At 40.7% G+C, this 12339-nt stretch overlaps 1 protein-coding gene across 1 annotated transcript in view; it reads right to left on the bottom strand.

The window, feature by feature from the left end:
- LAMA3 (laminin subunit alpha 3) overlaps positions 1–12339 on the bottom strand; it is a 146514-nt gene that overhangs the window by 8681 nt on the left and 125494 nt on the right. The window contains exons 59-68 of the mRNA XM_048508537.1: positions 11280–11431; positions 11025–11187; positions 10073–10206; positions 9464–9617; positions 9141–9260; positions 8633–8763; positions 5886–6006; positions 5179–5319; positions 4947–5077; positions 2987–3118 (exon numbers count right to left, since the gene is read on the bottom strand). Coding sequence (XP_048364494.1) covers positions 2987–3118; positions 4947–5077; positions 5179–5319; positions 5886–6006; positions 8633–8763; positions 9141–9260; positions 9464–9617; positions 10073–10206; positions 11025–11187; positions 11280–11431 — 1379 coding nt within the window. The remainder of the gene's footprint in view (positions 1–2986; positions 3119–4946; positions 5078–5178; positions 5320–5885; positions 6007–8632; positions 8764–9140; positions 9261–9463; positions 9618–10072; positions 10207–11024; positions 11188–11279; positions 11432–12339) is intronic.

Genomic DNA, 12339 nt, shown 5'->3' with positions numbered 1-12339 from the left:
CTGTAATTAGGCCTCCAGTCCAAATGTGTAATTTGACCATTAAAAGGTAGCTCCAGAGGGGGCCAAGTATGGATCAGGACCATGGTACTAGGAAAGAAGGCAGTTTTCCACTTCCAAAGGGATTTTTCTGAGTTTCCCACAACTTTCCCACAACTGATTTCTGCTCAATAGGAAGGACATCCAGCGTTGTGTAGGGGTTAAAGTCTTGGAGTAGGACTGGGAAACCCAACTTCAAATCCCCACTTGCACCAAGGAAGCTTGCTGGGTGATCTCGGGCCAGTCACACACTTTCAGCCCTGACCCAGGTAATATTTGGGGGGAATATGTCCAAGGAATACCAGGGACTTGACTTGGGGGCAGGCAATGGCAAACCACCTTCAAACATCTCTTGCCCTGAAAAACCTATGGAGCTGCCATCAGCTGCGACTTGATGGCAAAAAAAAGGAAGAAATGTTCAGGACTTTTTTCCTTTACTAGACGTTTAGGCAGCCTTTTCTTGAAGGATCTCAGAATAGCTTACACTGTTTTTTCTTCCCCATTTCATTATCACTACAGCCCAATAAAATACATAAGGCTGAGAAAAACTCATTGGGTCGACATTACCCAACATCACTCTGCTTTATAGCAAAACAGGCATTAGGAGTAGGATTGTCACAGGCTGACACTCTGACTATAACACCTGGGTCACAATGTGCTTAAATCAACACCAGTGCTACATTAGAGAGTACATTAAAAGACTGTCTATCCATATGACCCAACCTGCCAACTAACAACATGTTAAAAGGCCTTGCTCTGCTGGATCCAGACAAAAATATCTACTAGTAAAGGAAGGGAAGGAAACATTTCCACTGACTCCACCTTCCCATTGCAGACCAATCTCATGTCATTCCACAGGGTCTACTATTTCCCCAGGAAAACCATTTTGAGATTATTAATAAGCTGCAATGGGATGTGTAGAGGAGGGGATGGGGAGGAAACTCACATTGAAGGAAAATTTAGTCTGGATCCAGCCTATTGTGGGGTGATTGTTTTAAGGTTCTTTGCATGGATTGTATTGCTCTTTTTTATGTGTTTTTCCTGAACTGCAAGCTATCTCAGGAATCAAAACAAAGTAAAGAGCATGGGATTCTAGAGTTTTAAATAATACATAATAACAGAAAGATTTCAGATGGACTCAGCAATATCAAAGTAGATCCAAAAGTATACCAATATAGTCACATATTGTGGGGTGCCAGTGAATTGGTTCAGCATGCCCAAGCCCTGAAAGTCACAATGTGCCTATAAATAACATACACTCATTCCCTTGTAATCCACAGGGAAGACTAGACTTAAGCACAGGCAGTTCAGGTTATAGGAGAACCCATGAACAATATGGGTTGTAATGGATCCAACCTTACTGCCGGAAAACCAAGTTGAAGTAGCTGCAAAAAATACTTTCTTTCAACTCAGTCTAGTCTGGGACATGACTTCTTACTTTGAACCAACTGATCAGGCCTCCTGGATCCACACTATGTTTACATTAAGACTATAAAGCACTCAACATAGAAATCTCCCATTGAAGTCAACATTAAGGCTTCCACTCGCTTGGCTTTCCACAAACTACGCAAAACAAACAGCCCCATCAAAAGGGGGGGAGGTGGTTCAGTGGAACTGGCACAAGCTCATGCCAGTGTGTTGCGCCACCCAGCCAGTGCATTTGGCAGATGAGCCAGTGAAGCAGGCAAACTGGGAGATGGACAGACTTGCAGACATTGGAGGCACCCAAGTAAAAAGGGAAGCAGACCGTTCTGGGCTGTGTTGGTGTCCAACTGGAAGCCAATACAGGGGTGGAATGGGCTGGAGTGCAGATGGGCAGGCTTGCAGACCTTGTAGGCACCCAACTCAAAAGGGAGGGAGGCCATTCTGGGGTGTGTTTGCATCCAACTGGATGTTAATGCAGGGATGGAATGGGCTGGAGTGTTCCCAGGAGTAGAACCAACTATAGCTAACTCCCACCCGAGCTTTTGTGCCCCAGACACTGTGCCCCACATCCCAGACTTATGTCACCAAAAGGCTAGTATAAGTCCATTTAGCTCCACAGAGCGTTTTCAGCCGGTCTGCCTCCCCACACTGCCCAAGAACCCTTGGGAGGTGGCTTTTTCTGTGCCACCACATCCCGGCATCTTAGGCTGTGGATGGGGCTGTAAGTTATCCAGGAAGGGTTTTTTACACAGGTAATAGGGCTATACTGTAAAGAAATGGTTTAGAAAGTTATTTAGTAAACAGACAAGGGACGACAGATTATCTGACTGAATAGTACATATTATCTCTTGCTCTCAATATGATCCTACTATGTAACTTCTGAATCATTTCACATGTCTTGTTAATATTTAAGCTTGGTTTCAGCTTTATTTATTTATTTATTTCAGCACCGCCCAGAGCCCCTAGGGGATGGGGCGGTCTAGAAATCTGAAAATAAATAAAATAAAATAAATAAATATTTCAGGATTTCTGCTGGGTTTCAGATTTCTAAAATCCCAATTTTATTTTGCTATTCCTTGGTCATCCTATTCGGTTGATAGTAATCTTTACACTTTGTAATTTCTTGAGTCTTGGTGAGAAGGATGGACTTTAAATGCCATAAATAAATACATAAATGGACATATTTACATATTGACTTTTTAGTTCTACTTTAAGGCATGTAGATATTCCTTGACTGATGTTTGCCCATATATCATCATCTGTGCCATGCTCATTTGGTATTGTTCATTATAAGCATTACAGGTTTTGTGAATAAATGGCTAGAAATACCACATGACCAATCATTCTTAGTATCAGAGGCGTAGCTCTAAGAGGACGGGAGGTGCGCGTCCGTGTGGGGGCGTGGTGAGAGCGTTCCAGGGGTCTGGCGGGGGCATTTTGGGGTGGGACGGGGGCGGAGGATACACCGGTGCCCCAGGCACTTTCCCCCTTGCTACACCTCTGCTTAGTATGGAATTATATATACCTTTGTATGAAGATGTTGGAAATGCAACCTTCAAAATTATTCCCACCCATTTCTATTGGTCGACTTGAAGTTTTCCTTCCAAAGGTTCCTTCTATTGTTGATTCAGACACATCATCAACCAGCAGCCTTAGTCTTGAGCAAGAAAAAAAAGGAGCCAGAGTTAAATTTCCAAAGCAAAGCAAATTTCCAAAGCCCATGTAAATGATTGTTTTTTATTACATTTCATTTATTCATTAGTGCAAAGCCAGTGGAGTCTTGGTTTGTGATTAATTCAGGTTATGGTCATAAAGTGAACATGTGTGTCTTCATATGCTCCTAGTTTTGCACAGCAGAATTAGAAGAATAAAAAACTATGCCTGGGTAAAACACAGCCATTTTTTGAAATATTAACAGTGCTCCTTTGCTCTTAAAAGTTGCACCACCAATGAAAAGTGCAGCATGTTGTGTGGAGAGGCAAAAGATCCACTTAGGCAATGTTCTCTTCCATGTGGCTGAATGCATAAATCCAAAAGTGTAAAATAATAAACAGCACATAAATATGACCTTAGATCCTTGGCCTCCTAGGAGGATTTGGCAGTGAGTCATAGCTTCTTTTAAGAGGGAGGGCTCATTAAAGTATGCATGAATTTTTTCAAAACTAACAGTAAAACCCTAAGCAGAGTTACAACCTTCTAAACCCACTCAGAAGGGTGTTACTGCAGTTAACACTGTTAGAAAAAAAATTATTTCCCTTGGAAAATGGAATTTGGAATAACGCTGTTGATAATGTGAGATGCTAACTGCTGATCATTTTTCTTGGTTCCACATGTCAAGGGATTACTAGATCACTGGTGCTGAAGATTTTATTAGTCACCAACATTGTTATTTTGTGACACCAGAAAATGGTAATAAATTATACAGCAGAGAGGATAAATAGCTAGGATCTCTATACACAGTATGGCTAATTGTTTTTTCTTCGAAGTAAGAACTAAAAATTACAAAAGCAAACAAAGAAGGCTTTCAAAACAAACTGGTACATTTAGGAAGTTTCTAATAATGTAGAAACAGAAAAAGTCATCCTAAAAAGGTTTTCCATACAAATAGGATTCAAGCAGCCAGTTACCATTCTAGTTGTCATGGGGCAAGGTTATCGCATGACAAGTTATATCCTACCAGCTGGGTTTTCATGTGATAAGGCATGGTTTCTGACAGCCAATCAGCAACAGAAATTTAAACTGATGAGGTTATTATAAAATTATGATGATTATCACATGAGAATCTAAATTCTCAAAGGTTTTTTTTTCTGCAAACCAGTTACAAATAGTTATTGGGCACAACCTTCACAATCACAGCATCGTTTACCCATTCATTATATTTTCCAGCTGCATGTATAGAAACTCTGCCATAATGCCAGAGAATGAACAAAATGCTTCTGTTGTGTGTCAGCCCAATGTAACTTGAAGAAGAAAAATATTATCCCTGTCTTCAGTATGCCAAGAGAGCTATCTGTATGTGCTGAATGATCTAGCAATTTCAGTCCTATATACGTTTAGCTCATAGTAACGCCAACTGAACTCAGTTCTGAGTAAACTAGCACTGCACTGTACTGCATCTCTGTTCATGTGCGCAGGGACTTCTTCCATTCATCTATATGAGGGCGATACTCGCACATGTAATATGAAATGCCACTGATGGCTCACAGAAGAGTGTGAAATACACTCTGTTAAATGTAGAGCTCTTGATAATAGTTTACAATGATATGCAGAAAAGTATAATATAGTTTTATCGTTGATATGGCTGAAATGATCAAAAGTGTACAAAAAGAATTCTGCAACGTGTCTCACAAAGCTGTCTTTCATATACACTGTTCACACAAATCCCAATGTGGTTTGATCTATATAAATGTTTATACAAATCCACAGTGTCCCATCCAAAGCTCTCATTTCTCCCCCCCCCCCATTCAATTGAATATTGGACTTACATGTCACCTTGTTTCATTACTGTTACATAGTGCATTGTACCAACTTCATATTTCTTGCTAGACTGGCGTTCTTCATCAGCTAACCTTACAATTACAGAGCCATTCCTCAGGAGGAGAGAAAGCACATCAGGCTAAAAAAAAATGCACACACAAAATTGTTTCATTTTTGAGCTCATAAAAACTTTAGGTTTGGCACCCAACTAATAATGTTTGAAAAATGAATATTTCATACCCGTAGATTGTAATTTAATAAAGTTCCATCAAGCACCAATGTACGAAAGCCAAATCCAACTTGGAAATCATTGGGAAATGGAAAACCATCATCACTCAGTTTAAGTACTCCATCCTTGAAAAAAGTTCCAGTCCTTACAAGCTAAAAATGCAAATTGTTAACGAATTAGATTTCACTTTCAGAACAGTGAATTCTTTCCCCCATTTCTGCTATGAAGTGAGGCTAACAGATTTCATGTTTTTGTGACTTTTTAAATGCAAGAACTACAACTGATAAGAGATTGAATTATCTTAATTGGTGCAGGCCAGTGTATTCAGCAGGAACATCTAAAAAGTAACTGATCAAAATCCAATCTGAATACCCCTAGTTTGTAACCCTAGAAGTTTAATCTGAACAAAATTTCCTTGTATATTCTATCCATCTTTATGACTGCAGGGTATTGTCTGCTGCTGCTGCTGCTGCTGCACACTGCTTTTGGTTTTCATGCTGTTTTAAAATTTCTATTCCCAGGCAAAGCAAGGGATAAAGGGAAAGAGCAAGTCAACTGTTATGTGCCTGATAGTTATGCATCCAAACAAAACAGTTAACTCATGTTTATGCCATGCAGCATCATTCCTCACCAGCATTTCTGTGCACAGATGTCACCAGTAAAAAGTTGTGCACCTCCCTAGTATCAATATTTTAAAATGTTATGGCGAGCAAATTACCTTCCAATCATCAGAACACTTCCTGCTGACACCAAGAGTTTCATAGAAGGTAGGGGAAGGATCAAAAGAGGTTCTCCAATTCATCATGCATCCACGAAATGGAGGTGTTGATATATTGAAGCTGTTTCCAGAAATTAAAAAGTCATGAATTGAAGACTTTTAAAAATTATATGTACTTCTTTCTATTAAATAATTTTTGAAATCCAGTTCCTGAAGAATATGCTATTGTAAGTGCCATCCTGGAATATATATTTCCAACAACATGATACTTCCCAATCCAGAGAAAAGTTCTGAAATGCCACAGCCAGCAGTCTTATTCCTCTTTTGGCAAGTTCTTTGCAGTGAAAGTCAGTTATTTCTAGCAGTATTTGATTCCTCAGCTGTCCCCCCGCCTCAAGCTGCGCGCACGCGCACACACACACGTGTCTAGGTACAGCAGACCCAGAACCCTTTTCAAAAGAGGTATCTCAGATATCTGGCAGTTCCTTTCATGTCTTACAGTGGGTTCTCTATGATCTTGTTATTCTGGTCCAATTCTCCATTACAGTTACTCACACAGTTGCTTGGGGTAGCACAGTGAGAAAAAAACCACTGGTATGCAGGGACGTAGTTGTGGAAAATGGTGTCCAGTGCTTATTAGGGCACCGCTCCCGCTGGCTGTGCCACCCCCCCTTACAACCGTGTTCAATGCCCCACCTCCACGTGGAGTTTGGAGTGGTGCAGGCTCATCTGATGCTGGACTCAGTTTGCCTTGTCCAGCTCTAAACTGCAAGCTTTGAGCCTGCAATTTAAAGCTCAGCCCAAGCCAGGATCAAACTGGCTAAGGAGAGAATAAAACTGAGCAGCTAAGCTGACTGACTCTAATTTTATATTGTCAGCTCCCCTACACCCGCCAGGTCCATCTCCAGTCCATGTGGAATCTGGGATAGGGGAAGTCCCGCTGGCTCATGTTCAACTGTGCTCTTGCCCCAAACTCCACGGCGAGTTTAGGGGCTGCTCTGCAATGTGCCTCCAAGTGACCCTAGGAAGTGGTGTCCAAGGCTCTAGTCCCGCCCCCCCACATCCCCTCACTACACCATTGCTGGTATGCATCTTGCTCCTAAGTGTCCACTGTGAGGGAGGAAATAATATGTATAGCCTCCCAGATCTACACCTCTAGGTTTCACTGGGGCTCAGCTTGCTCTTGGCTACCAGCAGCACAGAAGGAAGTGGCTCATGGTTATTTTCCAGACCCATATGACTAACAATATAGTCTAAGCTGAGCCCCTGAAGTGCTCCTAGCACTGTGGGGGCTAGGCATACTCTCACAGAAGCGGGCTACAAACTACCTTGAACTGGTCCTGCCATGGTTTTTTGTGTGCAAAAATATGAATGCATACACTATCATAAAGTTCGTAGCATGTTATATCATAGTTACGTGCCCCCATTTTCTGAAGCAACTTAAGTGTTAACCTAAGACAGAGCGTCTTCCATGGTGGTACCTTGGCTATGGAATGCCATCTCCCCAAGTGCCTGTCCTTTTAAGTTTTAGACACCAATTGAAAACGTGTCCCTTTCCCCAAGCTTTCTGTTAACTAGATAGAGTCATTTGTAGTCTATTTAGCTTATTTATTTTTGATTACCCTTGCTGAGATTTTTATTGTTCTTTCTAATCACCTGTTGAAGTTGGTTTCCTGTGTGCTGATATATTTACTCTGACATTTCATCAGTTTTACTAATTTTATTGATTCATATAAGTTTTACTCATTCAAACTACATTTTATATGTACCATACATTCACATTTAAAGTACGTTATGCTACATATTTTATACTTTTTACAATTTGGACATATTTTTATGGAGAACATAAAATAAATAAAATGATAAATGAAATGATCCTTAAAGATCAATGAAACAAGGAAGTAAATGGTTTCAGGAAAAGCAGCTTTTATTTTAACTTACCCTATATACTAAGCTGAGTTTTTCAGCCCTGTTTTAAGGCTGAAAAATGCCCTCTCGGCTTATACGCAAGTCACCATTTACCAGCAATCACAAGCCCTTTTTGCTGCCCTCCTCGGAGGGTGAAAGGGGAACCCCCGCAGCCAGCGGGCTCTTCAGGCCTCTGCCGAGGGTGGGGGTGGGTTGGGATGACCTCCGTGCGGCTGCACAAGCCACTTGTTGCTGCCCTCCTTGGAGGGTGAAGGGGGAACTCCCAGGCACCCTGGCTGGCTGGGCTTCCTCAAACCCCAGCCAGGAGGCAGAGGGAGCTCCTTATTTGGGCAGTGACTCCCCCTGATGTCACTGCCCAAATAAGGAGGTCCCTCTGCCTGCCGGCTGGCTGGCCTTCCTCAAACCCCAGCTTCCCACCCTCTGCTTATACGCGAGTCAATAAGTTTTCCCAGGTTTTGGTGGTAAAATTAGGTGCCTCGGCTTATACATGGGTTGGCTTATACATGAGTATATATGGTAACCTTGGAAGGAAGCACTACTCTGCACTTTTGATGAACATGTTAATCAAAATTGGGCCTGCCTGGAAATACCTATGAACCACCAAGTCCAGCAGCCACAGACTGTCATTCAGTATGACTGATGATGTTGCTTTAGTGATACTATGCACCTATAAAAAAAGGAGGTGTGCTAATGCCCCCAAAGATCACAGTCTGTGGCTATGTTCAGCTTGGGGGTTATCAGTTGTCTGGGCCTGATCTGCATCTATAACAGACTCCACTAGAAATTTAGCTCTTTCCCTTAAGGCCATAACAACTCACCGTTCTCTTAGCGATGTAGGGATTCCACCCAAATAATATGAATCAAAATTAAACAAAGCAACATCTATTTCTAAAGGTGGTACAGACTTTAAAACCAGGACAATCTTTTTCTGAACAATGACTATGCCAATCTGTAAAAGAATAAAACAGATTTAAAATCAGCCAGAAACAATAAGTTGAGAACATTTTATAGTAAATACAAGCTGCCATGTAGCTGTACACTGGTTTAGCTATCAGATAAGAAATTCATTTCTATTATTTTGCTCATTATAATTACGAACTTTACGGATGACAGACGGCGAGTAACACACCAACCCACTATTCTACAAGTGCCATCTTAAGCACAGCTGCATCTTTATAAATCTATTGAAGTCAAGTAAAGGGCAGCTCTGCTTACAACTGCACTATATATTAATTTGAAGAAACTTTTAAAAATCTATGAAATTATGTGAAAGTTTGCATCACTTATGAAATACATTATATTTTCTGAGATTTCTTAGAAACTTACTGGTTGATCCAATCCATTATTCACAACCACTTCAGATATTCTTTCTTCTGGAGGCTGTGAACCAACTTTGTACCTGATTACTAGATGACCCTTTTCAATTAGCAAACTAAGAAACTCATCCTGTAAGAAAGAAAGAAAGCTTTTTTTGAAATATTTTAGACACATAACTATTTGAAATGTGCTCTGTACAGCAGTGCTGAGGTTTAATTTTGTTAAGCAAATGAACATAATCTGAATGCTTCTAAATATGGTATTCAATTGAAGTAAACCCTTGAAAATTCTCACTTAGTCATCTTTCTACATAGACATATAAATAAAATTACCTGGTTTTCTGCAAAAAATACCAGTCCTTCATCTGCAGTTGTCTGAATAGTTTGCTCATATCGAACACTTGACGAAGGAGTATTTGGCAAAGCAGGTTTAACATGAGCGTAACCTGTGCCTTCAAAATAAGTCCTAGCTGTCTGTTCTGTATGTCTGTAATAAAGATGTGATAAATTACATTAACTTGCTTCCTATGGGTGCTATCAAAGTATCATTTATGGAGGAGAAGTCGATCCATGGCTACCAATCTTGATCCTCCTTGATCTGAGATTGCAAATGCCTTAACAGACCAGGTGCTCAGGAGCAACAGCCGCAGAAAGCTATTGACTAGATGGATTCTGGTCTGATCCAGCTGGCTTCTTCTTATGTTCTTATCAATAAAGTCACCAAATTAATTTTTCAATCTGAGACCAAAAGTGACAACCCGCGTACCCTTTCCTCCAACTTTGTTCCAGATGTAGAAAACTACAATGATAGAAGTGAGCATTCTTGAGAGATACGAAAAAACATTACCGTCAATCTGATCTTGTTATGCTATATTGAGCATTGTGAAACTCCATGTGTGTCTTTACAGGACATGCAAAAGTGCGCTAGACTTTAATTTTTACCTTCTGCATGGTTGCACTTCTGTTGTATTGAGATTAAAAGTCCTCTTGAAGTTGTACAGGCTGATTACTCTCTCGTTTAAACTATCTAATTCGATGCAGCCTTCATAACGGGGGAAGTCTAAGGTTCTAGGAGGCTGCAAGAATAAAGACAAAAGGGGGAAGAAAGAAATTATTCATTGGTCACTCTCAGCTGGTAAGATATAACACTATCAGCTTCCCCAATAATGAAAGCAGCAAAACCAGAACACCCTCAGAGAAGGCGGGGGTAGTTACATACCCAGGGGGCTTCCCTTGGTAGGCAAAAATATATTATACTTTGTAAGTTAGTAAAAAAAGAAGAAGAAGATCCCTCAGAAACAACAACAACTATCTGATGAAGATTAAATAGTCTCCACAAGGAACTGAATGCTGAACGCAGTTCAGTGTTACAGCAGGGGAGAGAAATCCATCTGCTCAAAGCCTATGGACCCTAAATAATTCTGCAGGGGAAGATTTGAGAGGTGATTTCCAAATAGTTAATCCCTTGTATCATTCCTCACTGGAACCCAGTTTATAAATTCAATATGTTTAACCAAGATAAAAGCCAGAAAATGCAACTGTTCCAGTAAGGCTGAATCTGGACTGGAGGTATTCCTCACCATGCCCGATTGCAGTACACAGGCATAGAGATTTACAAGCTTTACATAGATTGTGATTCTTACTGTGGCTAGCAGATGCAGAACAAATAATGCCATATCAGGAGAGGATTTTTACTGTAATCTACATATTTCATTCAGATTGCAGAATTTTGCGGCATAATTCCATTTGCTCTTGGAAAATTATTTATTTTAAATCACTGGATATACCCTGGTTGTAACCATGAGATGATATTATCAAGTTGTGGGAAGTAAGGATCAGTAATAACATTTCTAAAAATTAAGTACAACGACTCTGTACATTAGAAAAACATTACTATAAAGTCTTCTGGGTATCCTCCAACATAGAAGACCACATTGTCAGGATCCAGGTTGAGGAGCGTGTGACTACTTCCACTGCTGCTATTAAAAGGACCAAGGCTTGAGGGTGAAGAAGAGGTTGCCCCTTTAATGTAATTCAGCTTTGCATACTGATAAATTCTAAAAACGAAACAGAAAAGAAGAACACAGCATAAAATTCAAACATCTTTGAAGAAAACAGATAATTAAGGGAGGCTCATGTAGTTGTGTACCTCTCAAATTTCACATGATCCAAAATGGCATCTTTGGTCTCACTCTGATACACCGGTTCAGACACTTCTATTTCAGCTTCATTGCCACTTAAACTATAGGCACAAATAAGACGGCTGCGCCGAACAGCCATGCCTATATAGTCCTTGGAACTCTACAAATGCAATTTTAAGTTAATTATCAAAGTGTTTCCATCACATATTTATATTTTTCAGTGCAGTAATAAACTTTATACTTGTAACTTATGGAACAAAAGGCAGCTGGGCTGCATTGCACACATTACAGTAAATAATACTTTCCCACATAGGACCAGTGCCATGAGTGAAACAGACCTTAGTCATTGACAAATACAAAAATACACCCTGTTGTTATTTCAGGGAACTTTAATGTTTCCTAGGAATATTTTTTGTCTATTAGGTTCATTTTCTGAATCATTATCAAATTTGAATTAGAAGTTCAAAATAGTTTTAGGCCTGACATGATAAAAGCAGGGGTGTAACGAGGCAAACTATAGCCCTGGGCAAAACCTGAGTTGGATGCGCCCCCCATGGGCGGCCACTCCACCACAACCAAATTTTTTTTGCACCAGGACATTGGTGCCTGCAGGGGGTGCATTTTTAGACATATCAGCACCAAAATTTCAGCGTATCATCAGGAGACTGTCCTTATGCTACTCCCCAAGTTTGGTGAGGTTTGGTTCAAGGAGTCCAAAGTTATGGACTCCCAAAAGGGGTGCCCCATCCCCCATTGTTTCCAATGGGAGCTAATAGGAGATGGGGGCTACAGTTTTGAGCGTCCATAACTTTGGCCCCCCTGAACCAAACTGCACCAAACCTGGGGGGCAGTCTCTTGATGAGACCATGAAAGCTTTGAGACTGTGCCTTCAGAAATGTTCCCACCGCAGCCTACAACCCCCATTAACAGCAATACAGAAAACTCAATGCAGAACAAAGATTCTTGGGCAAATTTCTGGGATGTTCCTGCAGGGGGCGCATTTTTAATGTATCGGCACCAAATTTCAGAGTATCATCTGGAAAGTGTCCTGATGAGATCCCCCAAGTT

Source organism: Sphaerodactylus townsendi, linkage group LG09 (assembly GCF_021028975.2).
Source record: "Sphaerodactylus townsendi isolate TG3544 linkage group LG09, MPM_Stown_v2.3, whole genome shotgun sequence".
NCBI lineage: Eukaryota > Metazoa > Chordata > Lepidosauria > Squamata > Sphaerodactylidae > Sphaerodactylus > Sphaerodactylus townsendi.
Note: the sequence above shows the minus strand (reverse complement) of the source record. Positions and strands in the feature narration are given on the sequence as shown.